Below are 24,422 nucleotides of genomic sequence, written 5' to 3'. Positions count from 1 at the left end.
TTTATGGTTATTTTCACCCCTCTTTTTCTAAATTTTTGTATTAATTGTGTTTTAAACATGAGACAAAGCCATCTTGGCATGTGTGAAAGTGTGTGGAAGCCTGACTCTGAGCAGGGCAGAAATGAAAGAGCAGTTTCTCAGAATGCTTTGCAATGTGTGAAAAGCTGCTATACCCCACCTTCCTCTCCTTCTTTCTCTCTCTGTCCTCTCTTTCTCCTTTCATTGCCCCCCCTCTCTCTCTCACTCTCTCATTATCTGTCTCCTGCGTTCCTCCTTTCTAAAGATGTAATAGCTGATGCAGTACAATGCTAATGTTGCAGAGAGCTTTAAAAAAAACACTCAGCACAGTGATTGAAGCAATTAATTCAAATAAAACGCACACACAAAGAGCCAGACATCGCATTCATGCAGCCCGCTTCTCACAGATTTCCTCTCAAGGCTGATTTTTTTTCTTCTTTTTGACACACAATGACTGATGTTTTCTTCACACTTCTTTTTTCTCATCTGTTGTTGCATATTTGCATCTCTGTGCACTTGTGGTTTTTTTGTGTGTGTGTCTGACCCACCCACGACAAACGGTCGACCCTCGACACCCACCCTCCCCCCCTTCCACATCCCCACAATTCACACTTACGCTTGCACTTTCCCACTCCAGATCACTCTCAGAGCTCGTACAGAGTCAGCGCCGACGGGTCATTTCTGGTGACGCTGGCCAGCGGAATGGAGCTGTCGCTAAGCACCGAGCCCCTCCTCCCGGGGGGCGTCGGGGGTGGAGTCAGTCCCACGGCCAGCCGCTGCAACATCAGCTTGCCTGGAGACCACGCCCCGAGCCTGATAGAGTGGAGGCAGAGGAAGGAGCAGAGCAAGACTAACTACAGCACTTACGAACGCAGGCTCAGGGTAAAACACTAAATCATCAGCCTGTTATTACGCCAACTGTGATAATATATAAAACACAATCCTGCGGCATCAGTGCTGCACAAAGGCATTGGGAATTAACAAGAGGATGCACGCAACTAGCCGAATATCCCAGAATCCCATATGAATGGATCAAATAAGCAGCCCGGCAACATTTTAGGAGTACGCAGGGTTAAGCTGTGCAATTTGACATTAACCAGGGGGACAAAAAGTGTCACTTTTAAGTGCTAAGAGTTGTGCAATCCGGTAGATTTTGAGCGATTGATGATGTCAGCGGAGGTGATAATAGGTCAAATGACTCGTAACCTGTTAGCTGTACTTTCCACACGCACAGGCTGCAACACCTCTGCAGTGGTGATGAAAGCACAAACAGGAGATTTCCTGAGAAAAGGGCATTTATGTTACGTGCAGCAATTAATTAGCATTCCCCGGGAAACGGTTCTCTCACTTGTTCGCCAGGCAGCTTATTGTTTATAAATGCAGACCAGGGTTTGCTGGAAATGTCACAATTAATTCATCTGGACTAATGAAATCTTTGCTGCTCTCAGACATGCCACTTCATTCATATATTTGCATGTCTGCGGCTTCAATCACCATTTATGATGATTTTAATGCTGTTAAAAAAAAGCTTCTGTTTGTGTTCTTGTCACTAGCTGACATTTTACTGCTTTGCTTTCCAGGCACATAACAGGAACCTGCTGTCCATAGACTTTGATCAAAGCACCAGAGTTGGGAAGATATACGATGACCACAGGAAGTTCACCCTCCACATTCAGTATGACCAGCTGGGCCGGCCTGTCGTGTGGTCACCCAGCAGCAAATACACTGAAGTAAATATCAGTTATTCAGGTGGAGGACTGCTTTCAGCCATCCACCGCGGAGAATGGTCCGAGCAGCTGGAGTACGAGAGCGACAGGGTGACGTCCAGAGCCTGGGTCAACGGCAAGATCTGGAGCTACACGTATGCAGACAGAGTGAGTAGAAAGTTTGAAGCGAACGTGACAGACAGCTTGTGATGAGGTCCTGCTGAGATTTGTTTTCAGGGCTCCTGTCGCCGTTTTCTTCTTGCCTTTGCTGCTTGCAGAAATCTAACACATCTTCTCCACTTACGTTTCCTTCTTGGTGCAGCTCTCCGAAACCGGCGCTGAGATTAAAGGCAAACCAAAAAAAAGCGTCTCAGTTGTGGGAAACGAAAGTAAAGAAGTGAAAGCATATTAAAATCAGTAACAGGTGCTATATTACCAAGTATCTTTTTAATGTGTTTCCCTCAGTTTGAGGGGCTTTCCATTTAGGCTATGAACATCAGTTTGCAGAGCGAATATTAGATCTGCCATAAGTTTAATGGTTGGGCAGACCTTTTAAACTTGGCCTTGTGTCTTCACGACTGCAACAGCGCGCACAGTTGAGAGATGTAAAGGCAGACGGTGTGTTCTTTCTGATCAATTGCATAACTCCAGCATGTTTCAAGGTTCGGCAAATAGATTTTCTCAAAAGAAAACAGCAGTGAAGTCTTTGCAGTAAACACTCGTCGTCTTCTGGCAAATGTTTAGAAGTTATATTCGCTATAAGGAATTTTTCAAGTCAAAGAAACTCAAACAGTGTGTGTGACTAAGCTGAGAGCTACCAGAAGGTATAATTTCCGCTCTTGAAATTAATTGAAATATTTAATGACATGATATTCAGTCTGAAATATATTTAGTGTCAAGGATTTTGGTCTAAGACAAAATTAGAGTGAAAATGAGCTTATATTACAGAACCATCTAGAAATTAATACCACCTTCATGTATTATTAACACATTAATATCATACCTTACAGTTGAATAAAGACATTAAAGAGAACATTGTTTTAGTGCAGCTGAAACTGTGTGAATAGCTACGCAGATTTTTAAGGGGGGGGGGAGCAGCGGTAAACAAAAACGCTGCTGTCTGAAAACCAATTATGGTTTTTCTTTTTTCTCGTTTTGTTTTTTCGACACGTACGTCTGATAATTAAATAGCTTTCAGTGAATAACTGAAGCGGTCTCAAACTAAAACCAAGGTTGCTTTTGAAGAGCCGATTTTTTTTATTTATTGAGGAGAAAGTTTTAACCCAGTGACATTGGAATTTAAAAAGAGAGAGTGCAAAAGACAGAAAACGAGAAAGCCGTGAAACCACAGAGATGCAGTGTGTTCGAACTGTCTGTGAATATCTCTGTGTGTTCTTACAGTCCATCATGCTGCTCCTGCACAGCCAGCGGCGCTACGTCTTTGAATACGACCAAACGGATCGTCTGGTCGCGGTGACCATGCCCAGCATGGTGAAGCACACCCTGCAGTCGCTGCTGTCCATCGGCTACTACAGGAACATATATGCCCCGCCCGACAGCCAAGCCTCCTTCATCCAGGACTACACCCTGGACGGGCGCCTGATGAGGACTCAGTACTTGGGAACTGGGCGCAGAGTCATCTACAGGTGTGGCACATCGCTGTTTTAGCTCCGTACAAAGACATAACACTGATCGTCTTGATGAAGGTGATATAATTAAAGCGCAATCTTAAAATTTAAAAGCCCAATTACGCCAACTCTAGCGGACACTTGAATGCACGCCACACATCCATCCATCCTTGCGAAATCACACCGATTGGACCGATTAAAGGTCACACCTTTTTTTATCGTCGCACTTTGTCAGACAAACTGATCTGATTTTGATGAAAGTCGGAGGACTGATTCAGGCAGCGTTCTGGCATTTAACATTTTTAATACTCGTTGCCTGGATGAGGATACTGTAATAAATGGTCCCATTTTCAAGATTTGAAAGGCTGTAAGTGCCGCAGCAGCTGGTCTGCTTCTGATGAAATGTTGAAGGATGGTGCAACTTAGCGACCCAAAGGGATCCGTGTATTATTAATGTGGCATAGCATGTTTACTTACATTGAAGATTAAATGCAGTGTGCTTTAAAAAGAAGGTACTTTTATTTTAACATAACTTACTTATCGATCATCTATTCAAAAATGTGTTTCTTTCCCCCGTCAGGTATACAGCTGCGGCTCGCCTCTCGGAGGTGGTTTATGACTCCACCCTGGTGACCTTCACTTATGACGAGGCCTCTGGAACAGTCAAGACCATTCATCTCACCCACAATGGCTTCATAAGCTCCATACGATACAGGCAGACAGGTACGTACATGTGCTCAAAGCAGCCAACAGAAGCACATTTTAGATATTCACAACGTGCAAAAGGATCATAAATCAATCCTGTGAGCAAAATTTTAAAGTCTATATAAGTGATTGTGCACGGCGTGCCAGATTTGAGGAGTGATGTCAAATTCAGTAGTCTGGCTTTGAGTCAGACGTCGTGCTATTTCATCTGTGACTGATGCAGCCACAGTTAGAAGTTTCAGTAGGGCAAGGCATGTTCAAGTGGAATAGACTGTGGTCTACCACAGCTGTAAATTCAAGACCACCCCCCGGGCTCTTACCCACGTCGTCTCTTCCCCACCTCCGCAAAAAGGCTTCCTGATCAAAGCAAACAAATGAATGTTTGAATGCAAAATTATATGCGGTGAGCTAGGTGTGGACATACTGCATTTGTTGTTGCATGCCTGAACACTAAAAGTAGCACTTTGCTGGGTTCATATTCGCTCTCATAGAGGAGGCAGGAAATCAAAAAACCATAGCTGAACTTAATACAACTAAACAATACTTTCAGTGCTGAAGGAGAAAATGAGTGAGACAAGACGTTTTCTAAAAGGCGGCGCTATCGACGATGGCACGCCATCGCTGCAGCTGCAGATATAGCATGTTAGGATACAGCCATTGTTAATACAGTTGAGCAGTCCCCTTAAGTTCCATAGTCGGTCCAGGGTCATGGAAAGTGCTCTCATCTCTGCTGCCGGTTCACTTCCCATAGCTTTGTGATTGGCTCGCCACCATCAGTTGTCACTAATCTGCGCGGCGCAGCTGTGTGTGTGTGTGTTTATCGCTTTGCCCTCACTGTGAATAGACTCTCACCTTCCTTTAACTGATCTCATTTCAGCAGAACAAACGGAGCCTTGGAGAGAGGAGAGATAGTGGTAATTGTCCCTTGAGAGGAGACAAGGAAAAGTGTGGCACCGGAAAAAGAAAGATGGGGATATAGAGTGGTGGGCGAGGGAAGGGAAAAGGAACAGAAAGGGAGAAGGGGGAACGATGACAGCTGGGGGGAAATGACAGCTAGAAGAGCGAGATGAACAGACTGCAAGTTCCCCAGGGCTGCAGAAAAGCCTCCACCTTGCTCTCAGTACTTCTGCCATTTTCCCATTAGCGAAGGTTTAGAATCAACATTCCACAGAAAATAAAAATAGAAAGATGTAACACTGATCCAGCTCTCTACAGTCTCCAAAGCTAGGCACTTAGTCATTTTAACTGCAATCAGAGTCATCTCAAATAGCAGCGTAATGGTGTTTCATTAGCAGGCCCTTTTTTTCCAAACAGAGGCCTGGCTGCAGAAGCTCGGAGCAGATGTGATGAATGGTGTTGTTAAAGTTGATGCTCTGACATTAAGCAGCACATTGGCCCATCATGGCTATTGTCTTTAGATTTCATTATCTCTCCATATTAAAGGTCACCACAGGAAATACCATAGAGGTGTGGGGATAGTTAAGATGGAATGGATTGCGCAGTGTGTGTCTCTGTTAATGACGGCGAATTAGGCCTTGATTTGAATTAATTAGGCAGGGTTATGCGGGCGGTGTGACATCCACTTGTAAGGGCTATATGTGTGCTGTGTGTACACTTCATGTCCCTGTATATTTCTATAAACGCCGTTAAGGGGGTTCTAATGTAAATCTGCTCCGGTTCCTCTGCGTAGGTCCCCTGACAAGTCGGCAGATTTTCCGCTTCAGCGAAGAAGGCTTGGTCAACGCCAGATTTGACTACAGCTACAACAACTTTCGAGTCACTAGCATGCAGGCCGTCATCAATGAGACCCCTCTGCCCATTGACCTGTACCGCTATGTTGATGTGTCGGGGCGGGTCGAGCAGTTTGGCAAGTTCAGCGTCATCTTCTACGACCTCAACCAGGTAGGAAGTCACACCAGTTATCTTACTCGGTAGTGGAAATGTGGACGTTTTAAAGCTGCACCAATCAGCTGTTTCTGCTTTTAAAAAATAATCACATGACTGTGGAATATAAAATCTGACTCTGCAGCTCAGCTCAGTGGCGCCTTTCAGCGTCTTTCAGCTCATTGTTTTGGCCTGCGTTTTAGTCGACTTCGTTTCCGGTCAGTCAGCTGGTTTTACTTGTCTATCAAATCTAGCCTTGACAACACTGGCAGGCAACTAGTAACTAGTAACTAGTAACTAAACAGTCAGATATTTCACATGGGTGTCTGTGAACATCCAAACAGACCCAAAAGAGAGTGAAATAATCAAACTTGTCCAATTTGTTACAATTTTGTTTCCAGAGTGTGCTGCATGTGTAAACAAGCAACCTTTTAGCCCATGAGTTTGGTGTGACACTTTCATGGACTCTTATGGAGTCAATATGTGTTTAGGTGATCACCACCCATCTGATGAAGCACACCAAGGTATTCAACTCCTACGGCCAGGTGGTGGAGGTTCAATATGAAATCCTCAAGTCCATCGCCTACTGGATGACCATTCAGTACGACTCGTCCGGACGTACAACCACCTGCGACATCAGAGTGGGCGTGGACAGCAATGTGACCCGTTACACTTACGAGTATGATGCAGACAGCCAGCTGCAAAGCGCCTCAGTCAACGAGCGGCCTCAGTGGCGTTATAGTTACGACCTCAATGGGAACATTAATCTACTTAGCCACGGAACCAGTGCAAGGTATGTTAGCACACAAACCCATATACTGTACAGAAAGCATTGAATATAAAAGAAATTGCCTGTTTGTTATTAATAAATCGATAATTCAGATCAGCTCAGAAATCTTTATTATCCATTGCAAAGCAGTGGATAAATATCTTAAGCATGGCTCTCAGAGGAAACCAATAAAATAGCAAAATAAGACATTGTTTATTTATAAACACACACGTGTAAATAATTGTCATATAGCAGTATTGACAGTATTGGCTCTGGCTGCAGGGACATTCTAGCAGTGGTCTGATAGGAGGAGTTGGAATGAGTGGGTGTGAGAGGCATGCATGATAGTGCTGACTTTACATTTAACTGCCTCGGTGTGGAGATCTATCACAGTCGACAGTGACGGTGATGTTGTTTAACCGTTTAATGACTCATAACAGTTTTGATTTGTTTTACGCTGAAGGAAAGGTGTTCGAGGATGTGATGTCTGTAGGTGAGAACCGAGTCAATGAGAGACTTGCAGGCAATTTTTGTTTACATTAAACGATAGTTATGGAACTGGAAACGGTTTCTCAACCCATCAACTGTAACCTTTGTTATGTCACCTTTGTTACGCTGTCTAATCGGGGATATCTGTTGTCATTAACACCTTCTTTGTTATGCACGGAGATCTTGCTGGTGCTTCCCCGCTGCCTCCAGTTTTTCACATTTGCTCATGAGTTTGCAGAAAGGCCACAGAACAGAACCTGAACGACAGATGAGACTGAGCGCAGACAGACCGGGTGAACTATTAAACGGCTGAGACAAACTTTTGCACAGATTTGGCACCAGAATCCCGGTTACATTGTGGTTACATTTGTTGCATACTAACATGATTTTTTGAGCAGTTGTCAACAAAACTGATGCACAGTTGTAGTTGTGTACAGCATGCGGTAAATATCACTCAGGGTCTGATGTTTGTTTTCAGGCTCACGCCGCTGCGCTACGACCAGAGGGACCGCATCACGCATCTCGGCGAGCTGCAGTACGGCGTGGACGACGACGGCTTCCTCCGCCAGCGAGCAAACGACCTGTTCGACTACAATTCCAACGGCCTGCTGACCCGCGTCTTCAACCGCGTGACCGAGCGCACCGTGTGGTACCGCTACGACGGACTGGGCCGCCGCGTGGCCACCAAGAGCAGCCAGGGCGAGCAGCTGCAGTTCTTTTATGCCGATCTGTCACACCCTACCAGGGTCAGCCACTTGTACAACCACAGCAGCAATCTGATCACGTCGCTGTACTATGACCTCCAGGGTCACCTTATCGCCATGGAGCTGAGCAGCGGAGAGGAGTACTATGTAGCCTGCGACAGCGTGGGGAGCCCGAGGGCAGTTTTCTCTAGCAAGGGGCGGCTCGTCAAAGAGATTCTCTACACTCCCTACGGAGAGGTTTACCAGGACACCAACCCAGACTTCCAGCTTGTCATCGGCTTCCACGGAGGCTTGTACGATCCTTTCACGAGACTCGTCCACCTGGGAAGGCAGGACTATGACACGCTAGCGGGCCGATGGACTTCACCGAATCACGAACTGTGGGGGGAGCTGAGCAAGGAGCCGAAGCCTTTTAACCTGTACGCGTTCAAAAACAACTGCCCGGTCGGGAGGGTGGAGGAGGTGACGCAGTTTACAACAGGTGAGCGTCACACATGCGCAGACACACTCACGCACACTGCTGCCAAGTCAAAAGCAAATCACTGACTGACTGACAGAAACTAAGTGATACAGAAAGATAGATCACTCAGTGACACCTACTCCTACACGCGCACCTACAGGGGAAACATCTGCCATAAAGAATGAGTGAATGGGCCACATTGCTAACCACAGGTGTGCTGGGTGTCAGAGACGTGAAGCTGTGACAGACAGGATTTACTGGCAACAGAAAGGACAGCCATGCCTCTGATCACATTGTTCTTTAACACAGCCGGTTCTGTTTTCTTCCCTCTGCCTGTCAAGAACATACTGTTTCCCCGAGAGACAAAATAGAAACTGAAACGAGGGAAAGAGATGGGATAGGAGAGTAGAAGATGAATACAGGATGTCAGCGGGGGCGTCTGTCCTTCTGCTTAATAGAACATTCATTTGGCCTGTCACGTTTCCCTGCAGCGGGATTGTTTGTTACACAAGGAGTGTGTTTGTGGGACACGCGCGCACACCAGCAGACACGTCTCTGCCGCACGCTGCACTCATGCATTGTGTGGTTTCCCATACGAGGTGTTGTTTTCCCTGCCCTCGTGACTGTCTGTTTGCTTTGCAGTATACACATTAAATTCTAAACTTTCTCCTGTGCAATTTTCTCTCTTCCTGTCCAGACATCGGTAGCTGGCTGCAGCTGTTTGGCTTTCAACTTCATAACGTGGTCCCCGGTTTCCCAAAGCCTGAGGTGGGAAGAATGGAACAAACATACGAACTGATGAAGGCGCCGACCAAGATGCAGGACTGGGACTCCAGCAAGGTGAGCATCACACTGCTGCTAGATTCTTTCATATCTAACACTGTGTGCCTGTGGTAATGCTTTGTATATTTAAACTATATGTATAACATTTTTTCAAATGTACTAGGGTCTGACTGCGAAACAATATTTTTCATAAAGATATGTCACACATATATATATATATATACATATGTGTGTGTTTGTGTGAGACATAGCCTATGTCAGTGCTTGTGATTAACACTTTCATAATTAGTCATTTATCTCATTCGTTTAACACTTTGGGTCTTCATGTGAGATCAGACCGAGAGTCCTCCGCAGAAGCATGAAAACTCAAATTACCTGCTAATTATCTGCCATTTTTATGACCTTAGTGATTCTTCCTAATCGGCTATATGGATGAAAATCAACACTGAGTTGATTATTATGAGAATATTCTCCAGAATGAGTACGAGTAATGAAATGATTAGTTGATTTATTAATTAGTTCATAGACTGATTGTCATTAAGGTAAATTGGCATGAGCGTTTGAGGGTCCCAGTGTCTCTGTTTTATAGCGTTGTGCACAGCGTGGTAAGGCCACAGCCACCCTGCAGTGTGTTCAAACCTTGCGGGTTTAAAGCTGGGCCACGTTCTTCCTGTTCATGCATGTCTTTACTTCTGCAGTCCAAACACACGCATGTTGTGGGTTTTAAGCTGGTTGATGTAAATGGGCGTTTTGTCTTCCTGTCAGAGACATGTAGGACGTAGCTCTAACACATTAAAATTTTTCTTACATCCACCAAGGACTTCAAGGTCAACTTAATGAGAAAATCCTTATAAGATAGAAACTATTATTCTTAAAAATGTAAGAATAATGGTGTGATGGGTATTCTCAACATATGTTTCCTACTGCTGTTGTTTTTATTGACACCATATCGTCATATAAGAAAAGATATGGGGGGATTTTAAATATCACGACCTTTTGTTCAAGATCAGATAAGGTCAAACTTTGATAAAAGGTCTTATCTTCAAAACTGTGACTAAAATATTGGCTTTGGTTGTATTGGCAACAGTAAGGAAATTATATTGATTATGGGTAGATTCTAAATATAATGTTAATTAATTATTTAATTCATTACTCATCTCACTTTTAAGTTCCATATCTGCTTTTCTTTCATGTTGATACCAAAATGTGTTACATCTTTAAAAAACATTTTTTAGAATTATATTATATTATATTATATTATATTATATTATATTATATTATGAGTTCAGCTTATTCATGTCCAGTTATTTACATTAGTACTTTAGTATCCATGACCTGCTCCTACATAATGTTTGTGTAATCCGAGTAGCCTTATCTGACTTTCTTTGCTGATGTCTAATAGACATTATCAGTAGTGTTAAAGGCACTCTAGTGCTCGGGCAGCTAGCCAGTATGAAGCTACTGCCTATAGCACCGTCTGTCACATGTTGTCTGTGTGATGACACATCAGTGCACATTTCTTTAAAATTGTAAATTTCTGTAAAATGACGATACGTTTTCACTCTGACCAGAACATGATGTCATACTTTTTGAGAATAGTGTGTTAATTTTGTCCTGTACATTACAGCAACAATCCATAACCCTTTATTAAATTTTTTATTTTATTTTTTTAATAAATGTGTGATCAAATAAATTTTTTTTCATTACTAAATATTAAAAAGGAATTTACTGAACAATAAAATGTAATAAGAAATAATAATAAATATACTCCAAAGTATGTGAAGTATATTAAAGTAGTTTTCAACACAACAGATAAAATAAAAAGCACTTTGCACTTGTTTTTACTGCATTTCCAAACTTCCTAAAGTCGGTTTAAAAGCAGCCACGCAAACTGCAAATAAAATATGATGCTATTTTTTTAAAAGTTGCCCAGACAGTGATGTGTCTTGGTGGAGGTTTGCCTCTCAAAGTGCTTCATGTTTTCTACGTGTCTAAATATCTAGTGTGGATCGTGTGTTTCTGTACGTCATGCAGAACGCTGTAATAAATGAGTCCGTCTGTTTTTTTCTAGTTGGTTTTGGGAATCCAGTGCGAGCTGCGGCGCCAGCTGAGGAGTTTCATCTCCCTGGAGAGGTTACCTCTGGTCTCTGAGCCCGTGGGCTCCACCTGCCACCGACCGGCGCACCCCCCTCCCTTTGGCTCCCGGCCCTCCATCCTCGGCCCCAGCATCCGCTTTGCAGTCTCTCACGGCCGAGTGAGCGCGGAGGTCATTGGAGTGGCCAGCGAGGACAGCCGCCGAGTCGCGGCCATCTTGAACGGCGCCATCCACCTCACTGGGATGAGCTTCACCGTGCACGGCTGCGACACCCACTACTTCCTCCAGTCGCGGCCGATCGAGGAAGACCTCGCCCTGGGGCTGGGAGTCGGGGGCCGCGTCCTGGAGAGCGGCGTGAACGTGAGCGTGTCTCAAATGAGCGCGACGGTGAACGGCAGGACTCGGCGTTTTGCCGACATCACTCTCCAGCAGGGGTCTCTGTGCCTGTGCGTGCGGTACGGTGGGAGCGAGGAGGAGGAGAGGGCGCGGGTGAGGGAGGAGGCGAGGAAGAGAGCAGTGGAGGGAGCTTGGGAGAAGGAGAGAAGGAGGGTGGAAGCGGGAGACGCCGGGAGCAGGGCGTGGAGCGAGGTTGAGAAGCAGCAGCTGCTGTCTGGGGGACGCGTTCAGGGTTACGACGGCTACTACTCCCTGCCTATAGAGCAGCAGCCGGAGCTGTCTGACTGCCCCTCCAACATCCACTTTATGACACTGAGCGAGGTGGGGGGCAGGTAACAGAGACACACGAGCGGCCCCCCACCCCACCAAAGACTGCCTGTTTCTACTCTACTCTGATTTGTTCTACTGTTTCTATACTGTATCGGGGGGAAAAAAAAGAAGACGACATCAGAGAAGAAGAAGAAGAGCGAATGTGTGGGGAAAAAAAACAAAAAACTTCCAAATGCCTTTAATTGTGACAAAATGATGGTATTTTATTATTATCGTCCAGTTTCTCCAATTTCTAACAGTGGCACAAGCAGTGTGGTTTGGCTGTGGCTTTGCTTTTTTGTATCTCTGATCAACCCGACCGACTCGCCGACCGACCGACTCGCCGACCGACCGACTGCCATTCGCTGTTTCAACACTGTTCATCATTTTCTGGACTCTGCTCAACATCACGGCACTGTAGGGAAGAAGACTTTTAGGATTTTGCCAGTGAATAATCCTCTTCGTGACTCGAATCGAGAGCTCTCCGGTTTGCCATTTGAGTTCCTACATGGTTTACCTCGGATATACTATCGTTTACATATTGTGTAAGAGAGGCCTTGTCGACTCTGACACTTCCCCCCTTTAGAGAAGGAAAGCTCTTGTGGTTTTCCGCCTCTGGTGTGCTCCAACAGTAGTTTGTATGAGTGTGTATACTTAAAAATCAAGAATGTATATAGCCAGTGCTTTCTCACACTGAAAAAAAGAAGTGCTCAACTGGAAGTTCTGTTGTTCATAAGTGTCAGTATTGTTAATCAATAGAAAAACAGTTACATTTTTGCAAAGAATTATACATGGCTATAGTAAATATTCTCGCTGAAAAATCTGACTTTATTGGGTTACAAAGCTGATTAAAGTTATTATGTGTGAATTACCAAAATCGCTGGCTGGGATTTCATAGACGTTGTTACTTATTATTTCTGCCCCTCTCCTCCGCTCGCTCTCGTTCACGTCGTCTCCGCGCCTCCCCGCCACACATTTGTTGTGCTCTCTTTGTTCTTGTTTCTGGGAGTTTGTAACTTTTCAAATCTGTGCTGTCATTATCACCCATCATTATGGCTCGAACCGAGATATGCACGAGAAAACCTGCGTCGTCTGTCAGAGGAGAGGGAGCAGAAGAAGAAGAAGAAAGGGGAGGAGGGGAGAAAGAGGGAAAGAAAAAAAGAAAAGCACAGAGGAAAGGGAAAAAGAAATGTGACAGCTGAGGCTCAGCGAGTGGGTGGTGAGTGCAGAAGGGGCAGGACCTGGAGTTGGCTGAGCTGTTCTCTCCAGCTTGTCTCCTCTCATTAGGAAATGCCAATCAGACTACATGTGAACCACTTCCAAGCCTCTCCCCACAAAAAAAAGTTTAAAAAAGAAAGTAAAGAACTTTTTTTTTCTCTTTAAATGTTGCTAATCCACCTCCCTGTCCGTCTGCCTCCCCCACACACACACACACTCGCCTCCCGCCGTCGCTCCACCATCTGCCCACCATTAATTGTTTGTGTTTCCTCTCCCGGGCCGCGGATGACAGACACACACACACAATGCATATGTTCTGACTGCGTGCAGGTGATATACATTCCCGACTAGCACTCTGCCGATCGGCCGCGATGCACCTTCCCTTCGAAACCATATGCTCCGTTAGATACTGTCCAACCTCATCTCCGCGGTGAAAAGATGGAGGGTCCGGTTGCTAGGAGACCGCTGCACTGAAGAATTGTCTGCGCTGAATGGATGCTCTCCTCTTTCAGCTCCGCTTTCTCTCTCATTTTTTTTTCATCATGTAATGCCAATCAGACGAGTGAATGATGGACCCACACACACGCATGCACACACACCAGTAGTCAGCATTCTCTCTGTGGAAATCAGCACTCCAATATGTCAAATTGAATTTTTTTCTCTCGTCCCCCCCCCCTTTCCCCTCAGCATTATGTCAAACGCAGGCTCGGGTGTGTACAGCTGTGTGTGCATGACCTTATTTAAAAGAGTTTATTTCAGCCAATATCATTTATTTTCTTTGCCGCTCACACAACTCTATTGCATTAAGAAAACAGAGCACAATATTTGTTGTCAGCTTATGTATGCGGTAATGGATATTAATGGTTCTGCAGCTGAATCTTTTACATCCCAGAAAGTTAAGAGGGGAGGAGAGAGGGGGGGTTGCACTTTCTGTGCTGCATATGCAAAAAAAAAAAGTAGAAGGAGGCTGAGATCTGAGTCACTGCTGGAGCCTAAATGAGCTCAATGTAGCAAATAGGGGGGGGGGGGGAATGACATTTACTTGATGCACATTATGCAAAAAACGCAAACAGCAGGAATGGTGCCCTGGCAGTATTTCTGCTTAGAAATGAGGTCAGTGGTGCAGCTTAGGGTTCGCCCCTAACCAAAAGCTTGTCGCACCTCCTTCTTGTTCCTGTTTTTCTGTCCCTGTGCAGCATGTGGCATCCGCTGCTGGAAGTAAGGGTTCGGGCTGCTCTCCGTCGTCGACGGGCTATTACAGGGCTCCTCTGTGTGTGTCTGCGCCCGTCTCTGAGCGGTGACAGGGTAAAGCAGAGGCATGGCAATTCCTTGTCCAGGCTTCTGGAAAGCTGCTATCAAATTCTTGATTTGCCGGAAATATCGTTTCTGCACACCAGGAGTGGTCTGAAACATGAGAGAGAGAGAGAGAGAGAGAGAAGAAGTAGAAGTGCAGAGAATTCAGAGCATTTCCCCATCTCCACATCAAAACCCCAGTGGGGAGATGAAGAGGATGGGACAGAGCCGCCTTGAAATGAGCTCTCGCAGATTTTACCTTATAAAAAGACATCAGATACGCTGCCAGTGGAGGCAGTAATACAAGTGCGTCTCGGGGATGGACTGGGGATGGTGTCAATTATACATTTTTTGCATATCTGGATTCAGTAATCCAAAGTAAAAGGACAGATAAATAAATAAGACGAGGCAGAAGAGATAAAATATATATAAGAGCTGTAAAAAAAACAAAAAAAAAACCACGTGCTGTGGAAGGGAGGGAAACATACTGATGATATACTCAAGGAGTTTAAAAGCTACACTGGGAATATACGGGATGCAATTACCTATGAAAACATCCTCTCCTGTGGGTATTTTAGATAGTTTTTAAGTCAATAAAAAGCATTATTTTAGGATTAATGCACCACAAGATGCTTTAACAGTCCAGTAATCTCAAGAGCCTTATTTGTAACAGAGAAGCACTGAAATAAAACTTAGAAAACACACACAAATATCTTTTAAAGAAATGATGATAGCTTAGTAAAGTCATTTTTCTCTCTCACAGGGAGTTTTGCATCATTTCTAATTGAAAACGTTCTCATCTTTCTCTTTTTCTATTCTTTCCACCCCCTCCCTGCACTTGTTTGTTTGCCCACAGCTGTCACTCCAGCGTTTAATATTCCTAAACCACTACAGCGCTATAATTTTGTCAAGTAAGGCCTTTAAAAAAAATACATTATGTGTTTTCATTCGGCCCCATCAATCAAACTGCAAATAAATTAATAAGTACAACGGTGAAAACGGTTTTCTTTCGATATGTTTTTTTTTTTAAGAAAAAAACATATCATTTAATCAAATGTGGGGAGCTCTCCCGCCCAGCACAGCACTTTGGATGTTTCCTGTCTCCGGCCACAAGTGTTACCTCTGCTCCCGAGAATATTTCATTAGAGTGATTGATATTGCGCATGAATAATGGAAACTGTTATCGAGCTTGTAGGGAAATTCTTGTAATTCAAGCCTCCACACCGAAACCCAAACATGCACACACACGCACACCGCTCTCCTTCAATCCCTCAATCCATCCCCATCTGCTCGCCTGACGGCATCAGTGAGAATGAGCGAGGTTAAAATGTCGCTACGAGAGCGTCGCGCTCAGTCGGAGATAGACGCGGCCTTCAGATGTCTCTATACATTCCCAATCCCGGGGTGTTCGCCACCCCTCAGCGCTCAATTACACATCCCATCAGAAATGCTGTCAAATGCAATACACCCCCCCCGGTCTCTGGAGTATATGCTGATGCTGTGGCATCTTCAAAATTTGAGGTGGGGGTTGGTGGGAGATGGATTTCACTGGGTGTTATTGCTAAAGCAGAAGCGTACCCATTTCTCAGTGCTGTCACTCCTCAAAAAAACGAAACACATGTTTGTGCCTCCGCAGCTTGTTGAATTACAACCAGCACCAAAACTACTTCTAAACCAATAAGCGAGGCAGATGTGTGCAGCTGCTTCTGCGAACTTTTCTGGGGAGGGGATGGAGTGAAAAGAGGCACAGCACAGACTAAAGAGCGAGTCGCAGGATGAAAAAAGAAATCTTAATAGTAAAATGTCTTACCTCTGCTGCCCATGAGCCTGCATCATCTCTGTGGATTCTATATGTGTAGACGTAGCCTTGGCATCTGCATACAAACAGAAACATGGGTTTGTATTTCAGTGTTTCTTCTTACTGTCACTATCACTTCTCCTTTTGGGAATCTTTATTTGATGCTTATTAAGAGACCACAGTTACTTATTACTCAGCCGGTTGCCGTATTGCCTTTGCGCTTGCATTTCTCTCTAAACGTGAGGGGATCGATAATCTCTATAACTGCACAAAATAGGATTTTGTATGTGTTGATGTGATTATGAGGTCTCAGCCTAGAGAAGTAGAACAAAAGCAGATGTTGCACTTTTTTCTTTGATTGTACTCACAGCACACACAGGCAGTAGACACCCTCCACGGTGTCACTGTTGCGGACTAGGTAGCACCCGTCTCGGCCGTCCTGGCCCAGCCGCCTTTCTCCCTCGTCCTTGCCGATGGGTCCGTGATAGACGGGCAGGTTTTCCATCACAGTTATTCCCCCAGATGCTCTTTTTCTTCTGCTCCCAAAGTGTCTCTTTCCCCACTTTACCTTTTTTCCCCTCTTTACTACAGGAAAGCTTTTTCTTGCCTTTGCTGCATATGCTCTGGACTGGGAGCACAGGTAAGGCAAGCTGTCTAGCCTCTCCTTCGATCCCCGCTTCTCACCGGTTCAAATATCTGCTCAGGGAGCCTGAGCTTTGGCGTACGAGCTCTCTGATTTCTCCACACTTGTTTACCTACAGTGATAGCAGCTCTCTCACTAACCTCTAACCTTTCTGGGTTGGCTCTTACAGTCTTCCTCTTTCTTTATACCACGCACACATGTGAGCACGCACACACACGCACAAGTAAAGTGTGGGTTTGTCTATCTCTCAGGAAATGATTCTATTTTTTCTTTCTTTTTTGACAGGAAATAACATAAAAGATTCTAACAGAACATTTCCACAACAGAAGAAAGCACAACAGAGGGATAAAGTGAAGCAATCTCGCCCTTTTTCACATAGGAAAAACGTATGCTGTGATGATGCACTAACGCGCACTGTTTCCAGTCTCAATTTGGTTTCTTGTCAGCAGAAGTTTGCTCAGACTCTATGGCTCTGAAACAACTTCTATGAATTGTGTGGCACAATATGTAGGCAGTCATGGAAGTTGTGCTCAGATCCTTAATTATACATGCTTGTTAAAAAAAAACATGTAGAATATATCAGAATGATTTAAAATTCCTAATTAAGTTTTTAAAAACAGTTTGAAAAATAATAAATGAAATCAATAATACGCAACAAAATTGATTTAACAAATGAAAATAGCACAGCTGTTCTTTTAAAAGTTTCAAGCTTGTTTTTACACATTTAGACGATTTATTAAAAATGGCAACAACTATTTTAATTTCTCAAATCTTTGCTGTTTTTAGTGTAATTGTGAAATTTGTTGGAATGTCAGATAAATTTGTCAACATAACTGATGCCTAGTTACATTGTGTATACACTCACCAGCCACTTTATTAAGTACACCTGCTCATTTAGGGATTTTAAGCATGAAGAATATGTCAAGACAACCTCTAAAATTTAAACACTTCAAAATGGGAAAGAAAGTTGATTTAAATGACTTTGCATGTGGGGTGATTGTTGGTGTCAGAGGCTGATCTGAGCGTTTCTGCTGATCTAAGATGGGCTACCACAGCATAAGACCACAGCTTCCATTACCTTATCTGATGAGTCTCTATTTCTGCTGCAGCATTCAGACAGTAGGGTAAGAATTTGGCATAAACTACATGACGCAAAGACTCCATCCTGCCTTGTATCAGTGGTTTAGGCTGCTGGTGGTGTAATGGTGTGGGAAGTATTTTCTTTGGCACACTTTGGCCCCCTCAGTACCACCTGAGCATCATTTCAACACCTCAGCCGACTTCAGTGTTGTTGCTGACCATGTCCATCTGTTTGTGACCACAGTGCACCCAAGCAGGATAACATCTCACAAAAATTAAAGGTTTCTTGATTATGACAGTGAGCTCAGATCTGCATCACAGCGGTCCACCAACAAATCTCCAGTAACTGTGTGATGTCAAGCCAATATGGACCAAAATCTCTGAGAAATGTTTCCAGCACCTCGTTGAATTAAGGCAGTTTTAAAGGAAAAAGTGGTCCAACGTGGTACTAACAAAGGATACCTGATAAAGAGGCCAGTGACTATATTACTGCAAAAAGTGGAACTATAAAGTAGTTCAAAATAATAACTACATACAGCTCACAGCAGTGAACTGCAGCTATTCTCACTTATTTTCACTAGTTTGTTTTATAAATGTTTTTAAATGCATATCCAAGTTTCCTGAGACCAGGAGCTGTAACCTCCTCAGAATATTTCTTTTTAACTGCCACCTCAACTTGCTCAAGATTCAAATGACAATATTTCAAGATTAGATTCGCTGTGACGTTTTTTTCCAAAAAGCCTTCCACCTACAAGTTTATGTGACATGATGTGTTAAAACCTCAGCTCATTTCGGCGTTGACAGTTTTAATAAAGGGGCAGATTCGTCCTATTTTCCCACCACTGGCCTGCCTCCCTTTGATGCGTGGCAAAAAAAAATCTCAGCAATTCTTATTATTTCTCTACTTTAACTTGTAATGGAACACATAAAGAGGAGACAAGAAAAGAAAGAAAAGTCTAATTTGCACTTGGGTGCTCAGCTGAATTAAACTGATATGTCAGAGGAAGACATTTTAAAGCAGATAAAGGAAGGGAGAAAAAAAACCCGAAGCAATGTGCTTCTCGGTATTTCTCAGCATGCATTTTCTCATCACATGTCCACACATCTCCTCAGCCACATATCTCTTAGTCTGTCTTCTGCTTAAACGTGTGTTCAAAGACACTCCCACCTGCTCTGTAGAAGAGCGAGGAATCAGCTAATGAAGCTGCGCGTACAACAAACTCATCCAGCAATCTGTCCCATCAGTAGGAAAGTTCTGTTGTGTCAAATTAAGAGTCTGGTGATTAAAATATTCAATGTTTACTGCGGTGACATTACCACAGGAAACGTCAATTTGCTGATAGCACGGCGTCTGGTACTCTGAGCTCATCTGTCATGTTCAGATGTAGGCCTTTTTATTTGCAGGACTGAATGCTGTTCTTGACCGCATGGTGTCCTTCACATCACCAAAAAGCTTCTGCAAGAAAAAACCCTTCAGAAAGGTTACCCATGTGACTCTGGCATTCAGCGTATTCTCCAAGTGGGTGGCTCTCTTTAATGCGGCTTTTGTCGCGGGTGTCTGTTTTTATACATTCAGAAGTGTAGCCTACATGAGTCATCAGTCTGTGTCAGAGCCATTTTTCCCTCGGCTCAGAAAGATCATGAGCAGTGGGACTTTGGGCCTTTGACTGGGTTAGCAGCCAATGGCATCTCTTTCAATGATTCTGCAGCATTTTAGCGCCACCCAGTGGCAAAAAGCAGGAAATATTCATGTATTTCAAGTAGACTGAAGAAGTTTTCCTCACTTTATTTATTAGCAGCCCCCCCCCCCAAAAAAAAAACCCCATTCAAGATAGAAAAGAAGAATTTACCATTTATTCATAATAAAGCCTTTCAGTGATTATTAATTTAGCTTTCCTGCTTGTAAAAATTCCTTGCAACCACCAGTCCGGAACAAAATTACTCCATGTTGTATTGGCTCTCAGCTCACAGAGAGACAGCCCAGGGTCAATGCAGAATGCAGCAAATCTATACTGGACACAAATAGCAGGCAGAGATATATCATTGATCAGCTGCAGGCTCCCTCAACCAACACAAGCGGCTGGACTGGAATGCATCATAAGGATATTAGTATGAGATTATGATATCTGGCCTTGATATGTGTGGAATTTGTGTGAGGGTTTCTGGAAGGGGAGACTGGATGTCCATCTGCCAGGCTGACAGTAATCTCAGCTCTCATATTCCCAGGTGGGGAAAGCTCGGAGTCACAGCTGTTAGAGGGTAAGACGGGGGAAAAGGAACATTTGAAATCTCTAGTAAATTGATCGGGTTTCACAAAACGGAAGGCATAGTCATTTTGGAGAACTGTATCAAGCAAAGGAAGTGGCATATGGAAAGTGGTTTTTGCTTTATTTCTTTTCCCAATACATACAGATAAATGTCAAGTACACATGATACTTTGGTCCCCCCAAAAGAGGAAAAGTAGATCCTTTTGTGAAATTAATGTATTTGTTTTTAGCTTGTTTTCCTTTACAAAAAACAAAAAACAATTTAATATAAAATATTATTATACAATGAGATATTTCCTTTTAGAAAAATATAGGATATAACATTTGTATAAGAACAAACCACACTTAAAAAGCATACTATTAAATTAATGCTAGCTAGTGAGATGTCTAGAGCTAGCATAGGCTAACGCTAAATTATCAACTAGACTTTTAAATAATGTGGTCTGATTACCCAACATAGAAACACAGCAACACAATGTAGTTTCTTATATTTCATAGTAATTTGGGCTAGAGGAACATAAAAACTAAAGCAATGCTTAAAAGTCTTAAATTAGCATAGATGTAGCTTGCACTGCTTATAGCTAACAGATTTTTTTTTATTCTGCGAGGCTATAAAACAAGCTGTGAATAAATCATCTTTATATACAGCAACTATGGACAGAGATATGATCATTTGTTTAGATTTGTGTTTATATCCAGATGGTGAATTCACATGCAGTATTTGTTATGTTTTAGCTTTGTTTGTAGTTTCTAGCAACTCCAGGGGGAATATCTTCTTCATTAGCTGCTAATTGTGCCACTCTGTTCAGTTGCTAGGCATAAACTGTGTCTGTCAGCTGTTTGGTTCTTATCAGGCACTGTACATTAAGTTTTGACAATGTTGTTTTTCCAAAATGATTCCCGCTGCAGCCAGAAATGACATCATGTGAGTGACTCACAAGAGATGCTTGATGACTGTCCAAATCAAGTGTGGAAAAAATGTTTTATCTACAGTTATTTTTTGTAAAGCAGAAATGACCTCTGCTAGAATTTGACTTAGTTTTAGTAACAGCTCTGTCTCACACAGCCACGCTCATTGGTGTTCAGCAGTTATCACTGAGGGGATGAGAAAGTCTCCTTGCTGGAGTCAGGGCTGGGAATTGGGGCAGGTACGCAGAGCCAGAGGGCTCCACAATCGCCAAGTCTTTGAGGTCACTGAGTTTTCGAGAGAAGGAGCTCAGCCTGGTGCTGAAGGAGCCCCTCTTCTGGCTGTGTTCTTCCCCTCGGGCCTTTAAACAAGCACACAGGCCCTTGCATAAGCCTCCTAGACGGCCACGGAAATGGTTCCCAATGAAGCAGTAGAGCACAGGGTTGATGGCCGAGTTGGAGAAACCCAGGCAGAGTGTGAGAGGGGTGAGGTTTTGGATGCTCCAGCTTACCCAGCAGCTGTCCAACCAGCCTTCACTATAGAGCACATCCAAAAAGGTCACGCAGTGGAAGGGGAACCAGCAGAGGAAAAATGCCAGAACCACTGCAGCTACTGTCCACAATACCCTTTCAAGCCCCCTACCCTCCAGGGGTCTGGCCCCACTTAACCTGGGATTCACAGAAGGGGTGGGGGGTCTCTCCGATTTACTATAGCCCTCGTGGGACTGTAGTGATTTAAAGGATGACATGCTGTGTGGGTGAGACAGATTCTGCATTCTTACCAACCCCGTATCAACCAACAAATGTCTACCAATAGCACAATAGCAACAAGAGATGACAAGGAGTGGTAGAAGAAAGGCCAGAACAATCTTTATCCAGACCAGGGTCCGATACCAGGTATGATCAGGATATAAAATTGCACAGGCCTCCACACCAAGCACATCCAGGTAGTAGGTCTCCCTCAGAGCTAAGGTAGGGCCTGAGCAAGCACATGCCAGAACCCACACAAGGATGCAGATGAACCGGGCGCGCTTGGCGTCTCGTGCACTTTGGGAACGGAGTGGATGCACAATGGCCAGGTAGCGGTCTATGCTCATGCATGTGATAAAGAAGATAGACGCATAGAGGTTGAGGTTGTGGAGAGCGCCGCAGATTTTGCAGGCTACTCGACCGAAGGGCCAGTTGTAGCCCTGGGAGTAGTAGACGGCCCACAGCGGGAGCGACAACAGGAACAGCAGGTCGGACACGCAGAGGTTCAGCATGAAGGTGTTAGCTACTGTTCTCCTTGAGGCACTACCATGTGCCAGGACGCACACTGCCAAGGTGTTGGCTATGGTTCCCAGCACACAGATCACACTGTAGACGGTGGGGATGACTGTGGTCATGGGCACAGGAGGCCAGTCCGAGCAGAGGGGAGCAGAGGGAGTCGGGGAGGTGTTCACAAAAAGCTCCGTCGTCGAATAGAGGGAAGAGGTGGAGTTGAAAAGGGAGAGGTCATTTGGGATTGCCATCATGGAACTGGATGTACCGTTGCCTCACACAGTTTAACTTCCCTCCTTTGAGTTTTCCAAGGTCAGCTGGAAATAATGCAAAACAAGAGCGCATTTAAAATTCAGCTGCCTTTTATGGACAAAGTTTCTCTACACGGGCATCTTTATTTGGTGCGAGCCTTTATTAGGTGTCTTACTTGATATCTAATCAAAGCAAAAATACATTACGCCATACTTGATACACTGTAATCCAGTGGCTGTAATCCAGTTTTATTGGAATACTGTAAAAAAACATCTTTCTCCAATTAAAGATTACATTTTTGAAACAATCATGAATTAATTTGAAAAAGTTTTAAAAGTGTTAAAAAGACTAAAAACTAATCTTGCAACAGTGTACAAGTGAAAGCACTACTAACTGCATAAATAAATCAAATTCAAAGCAAGCCATCATTCGTACATGGAAAATGATCTCATCGACTACGCTGATTCCAATAAAAAATGATTCTGACGGTTGAAGTTGTGATAGAAAACAGACAGAAAACTCTCGCTCTTAGACTAGTAAAGCCATTTATGATTTCTTTACCTGATGTAATTGAGCGTCCAGTCCAAACAGTCTAGCTCTTTTTCAAAGCTTCTTTTGGCTAAAATCCATGTCTTGACAATTTCTCCTCGACCCCTTTAAAAGAAATCTGCACAGCTGAAGACCCCGGACTGTATCATGCTCATGAGTTGGACCGCCTGTGTGTGTGTGGAGCAAACAACCTCCAGACTCTGAGAAACCAGATGACGTTGGGGGTCTTATAGGCCCCGGGAGTCTCTTGACGATTGCACAACAGGGAAGTTGCTGTACGTCACACACCTTCATCACTACCAAGGGGATGGACTGTAACTGGACATAAGCCAGCCTGCACAGAAGGAGAAGAACAGAAAGACATAAACTTGCTCTGTTTCTTTTTTTCCCTGTATCCTTTCTTTATCCCTCCCCGCCCTCCCTCCAGGAACTTCCACCAGAAACTAACAAAATCAAATCAAGATGTATGTTGTAGTAAAACTTTGTCTCCAGTGACTGCAGCCACAAGGCAGCGTGTCATACCTGACCGTAATAAATGGGACGCTGGTGTGTTCTGTATTTCAAACTTACAGCTCTAACTGCCCCCGACGGGGCCTCTGACCCCAGAAAGAGAGGCTCTGTTAATTAGCAGAGCCTCGCACTTTGTGTCATATTGGTCCTGCTGGCGGTCAGATAAGCCATGGGAAATATTTACTCCATTTGAGCGGAAGTCAAACCAGCTCCTGGGCCAGAGAGAAAAAAGGGAGGGGGGAGAGAAGATGGATGTGGAGGAAGATCAGCAGGAACTGCGGGGAGTGAAGAAGAAGATGCGAAGGCAGAAGGGAGAGAAAGACAAGGGAAGGGAAGGAGAGAAAGCGGAGATTCCCTCCAGTGGTTTTTTATTAAGGCCTCTGGTGAAAGTTAATGAGGGATGCGTGCAAAGCTCCGACACTGATTACATCACAGCTCCTTTGATCAGCACGTTTGCACCTATGCTGCACTACGTGTAGATGCGGGTGCACTCAGCCCGGCGTGCGTTCATCGACGCCAGCGCACTTGGATCTGTTTACATGTGCGCGCACTCTGCTCCATTGAGCATCTATCAGGACGTGATGTTTTCTAATGGCTGCGGGAAAGCTGACAGCGAAGATGAAGGATGAAGGCGAGACAGAAAGCAGAAGATTTTGAAGGCCGCAAAATGAGGAGGTTCGCCGTGGCGTGCTTGCAGGAT

The 24,422-nt window shown here is 44.2% G+C and overlaps 3 protein-coding genes across 3 annotated transcripts in view; 1 reads left to right on the top strand and 2 right to left on the bottom strand.

Annotated features, from left to right (window-relative positions):
• Nucleotides 1–12,823, top strand: part of tenm1 (teneurin transmembrane protein 1) — a 195,744-nt gene extending 182,921 nt beyond the window's left edge. The window contains exons 30-38 of the mRNA XM_014409889.3: nucleotides 656–900; nucleotides 1,599–1,892; nucleotides 3,126–3,370; nucleotides 3,933–4,075; nucleotides 5,748–5,959; nucleotides 6,433–6,734; nucleotides 7,678–8,384; nucleotides 9,061–9,203; nucleotides 11,218–12,823. Coding sequence (XP_014265375.2) covers nucleotides 656–900; nucleotides 1,599–1,892; nucleotides 3,126–3,370; nucleotides 3,933–4,075; nucleotides 5,748–5,959; nucleotides 6,433–6,734; nucleotides 7,678–8,384; nucleotides 9,061–9,203; nucleotides 11,218–11,973 — 3,047 coding nt within the window. The 3' untranslated portion in view covers nucleotides 11,974–12,823. The remainder of the gene's footprint in view (nucleotides 1–655; nucleotides 901–1,598; nucleotides 1,893–3,125; nucleotides 3,371–3,932; nucleotides 4,076–5,747; nucleotides 5,960–6,432; nucleotides 6,735–7,677; nucleotides 8,385–9,060; nucleotides 9,204–11,217) is intronic.
• LOC101487407 (SH2 domain-containing protein 1A) lies at nucleotides 12,813–17,230 on the bottom strand. Its single transcript, XM_004563255.5, has 3 exons — nucleotides 16,624–17,230; nucleotides 16,268–16,331; nucleotides 12,813–14,568 (listed from the first exon to the last, which is right to left on the bottom strand). The coding sequence occupies exons 1-3, from the start codon at nucleotides 16,758–16,760 to the stop codon at nucleotides 14,305–14,307; spliced, it is 465 nt and encodes a 154-aa protein (XP_004563312.1). The 5' UTR covers nucleotides 16,761–17,230; the 3' UTR covers nucleotides 12,813–14,304.
• A 3,119-nt stretch (nucleotides 17,231–20,349) lies between these two features.
• On the bottom strand, nucleotides 20,350–23,471 carry LOC101486923 (type-2 angiotensin II receptor). Its single transcript, XM_004563253.3, has 2 exons — nucleotides 23,225–23,471; nucleotides 20,350–22,728 (listed from the first exon to the last, which is right to left on the bottom strand). Exon 2 carries the CDS (start codon nucleotides 22,663–22,665, stop codon nucleotides 21,328–21,330), a length of 1,338 nt encoding a protein of 445 aa, XP_004563310.1. The 5' UTR covers nucleotides 22,666–22,728; nucleotides 23,225–23,471; the 3' UTR covers nucleotides 20,350–21,327.
• Between the last annotated feature and the right edge of the window lie 951 nt (nucleotides 23,472–24,422).

The sequence above is a fragment of the Maylandia zebra genome, linkage group LG2 (genome assembly GCF_041146795.1).
Source record: "Maylandia zebra isolate NMK-2024a linkage group LG2, Mzebra_GT3a, whole genome shotgun sequence".
Classification (NCBI taxonomy): Eukaryota; Metazoa; Chordata; class Actinopteri; order Cichliformes; family Cichlidae; genus Maylandia; species Maylandia zebra.
The sequence above is the reverse complement of the archived record's forward strand: the minus strand, read 5'-3'. Positions and strand labels throughout refer to the sequence as shown.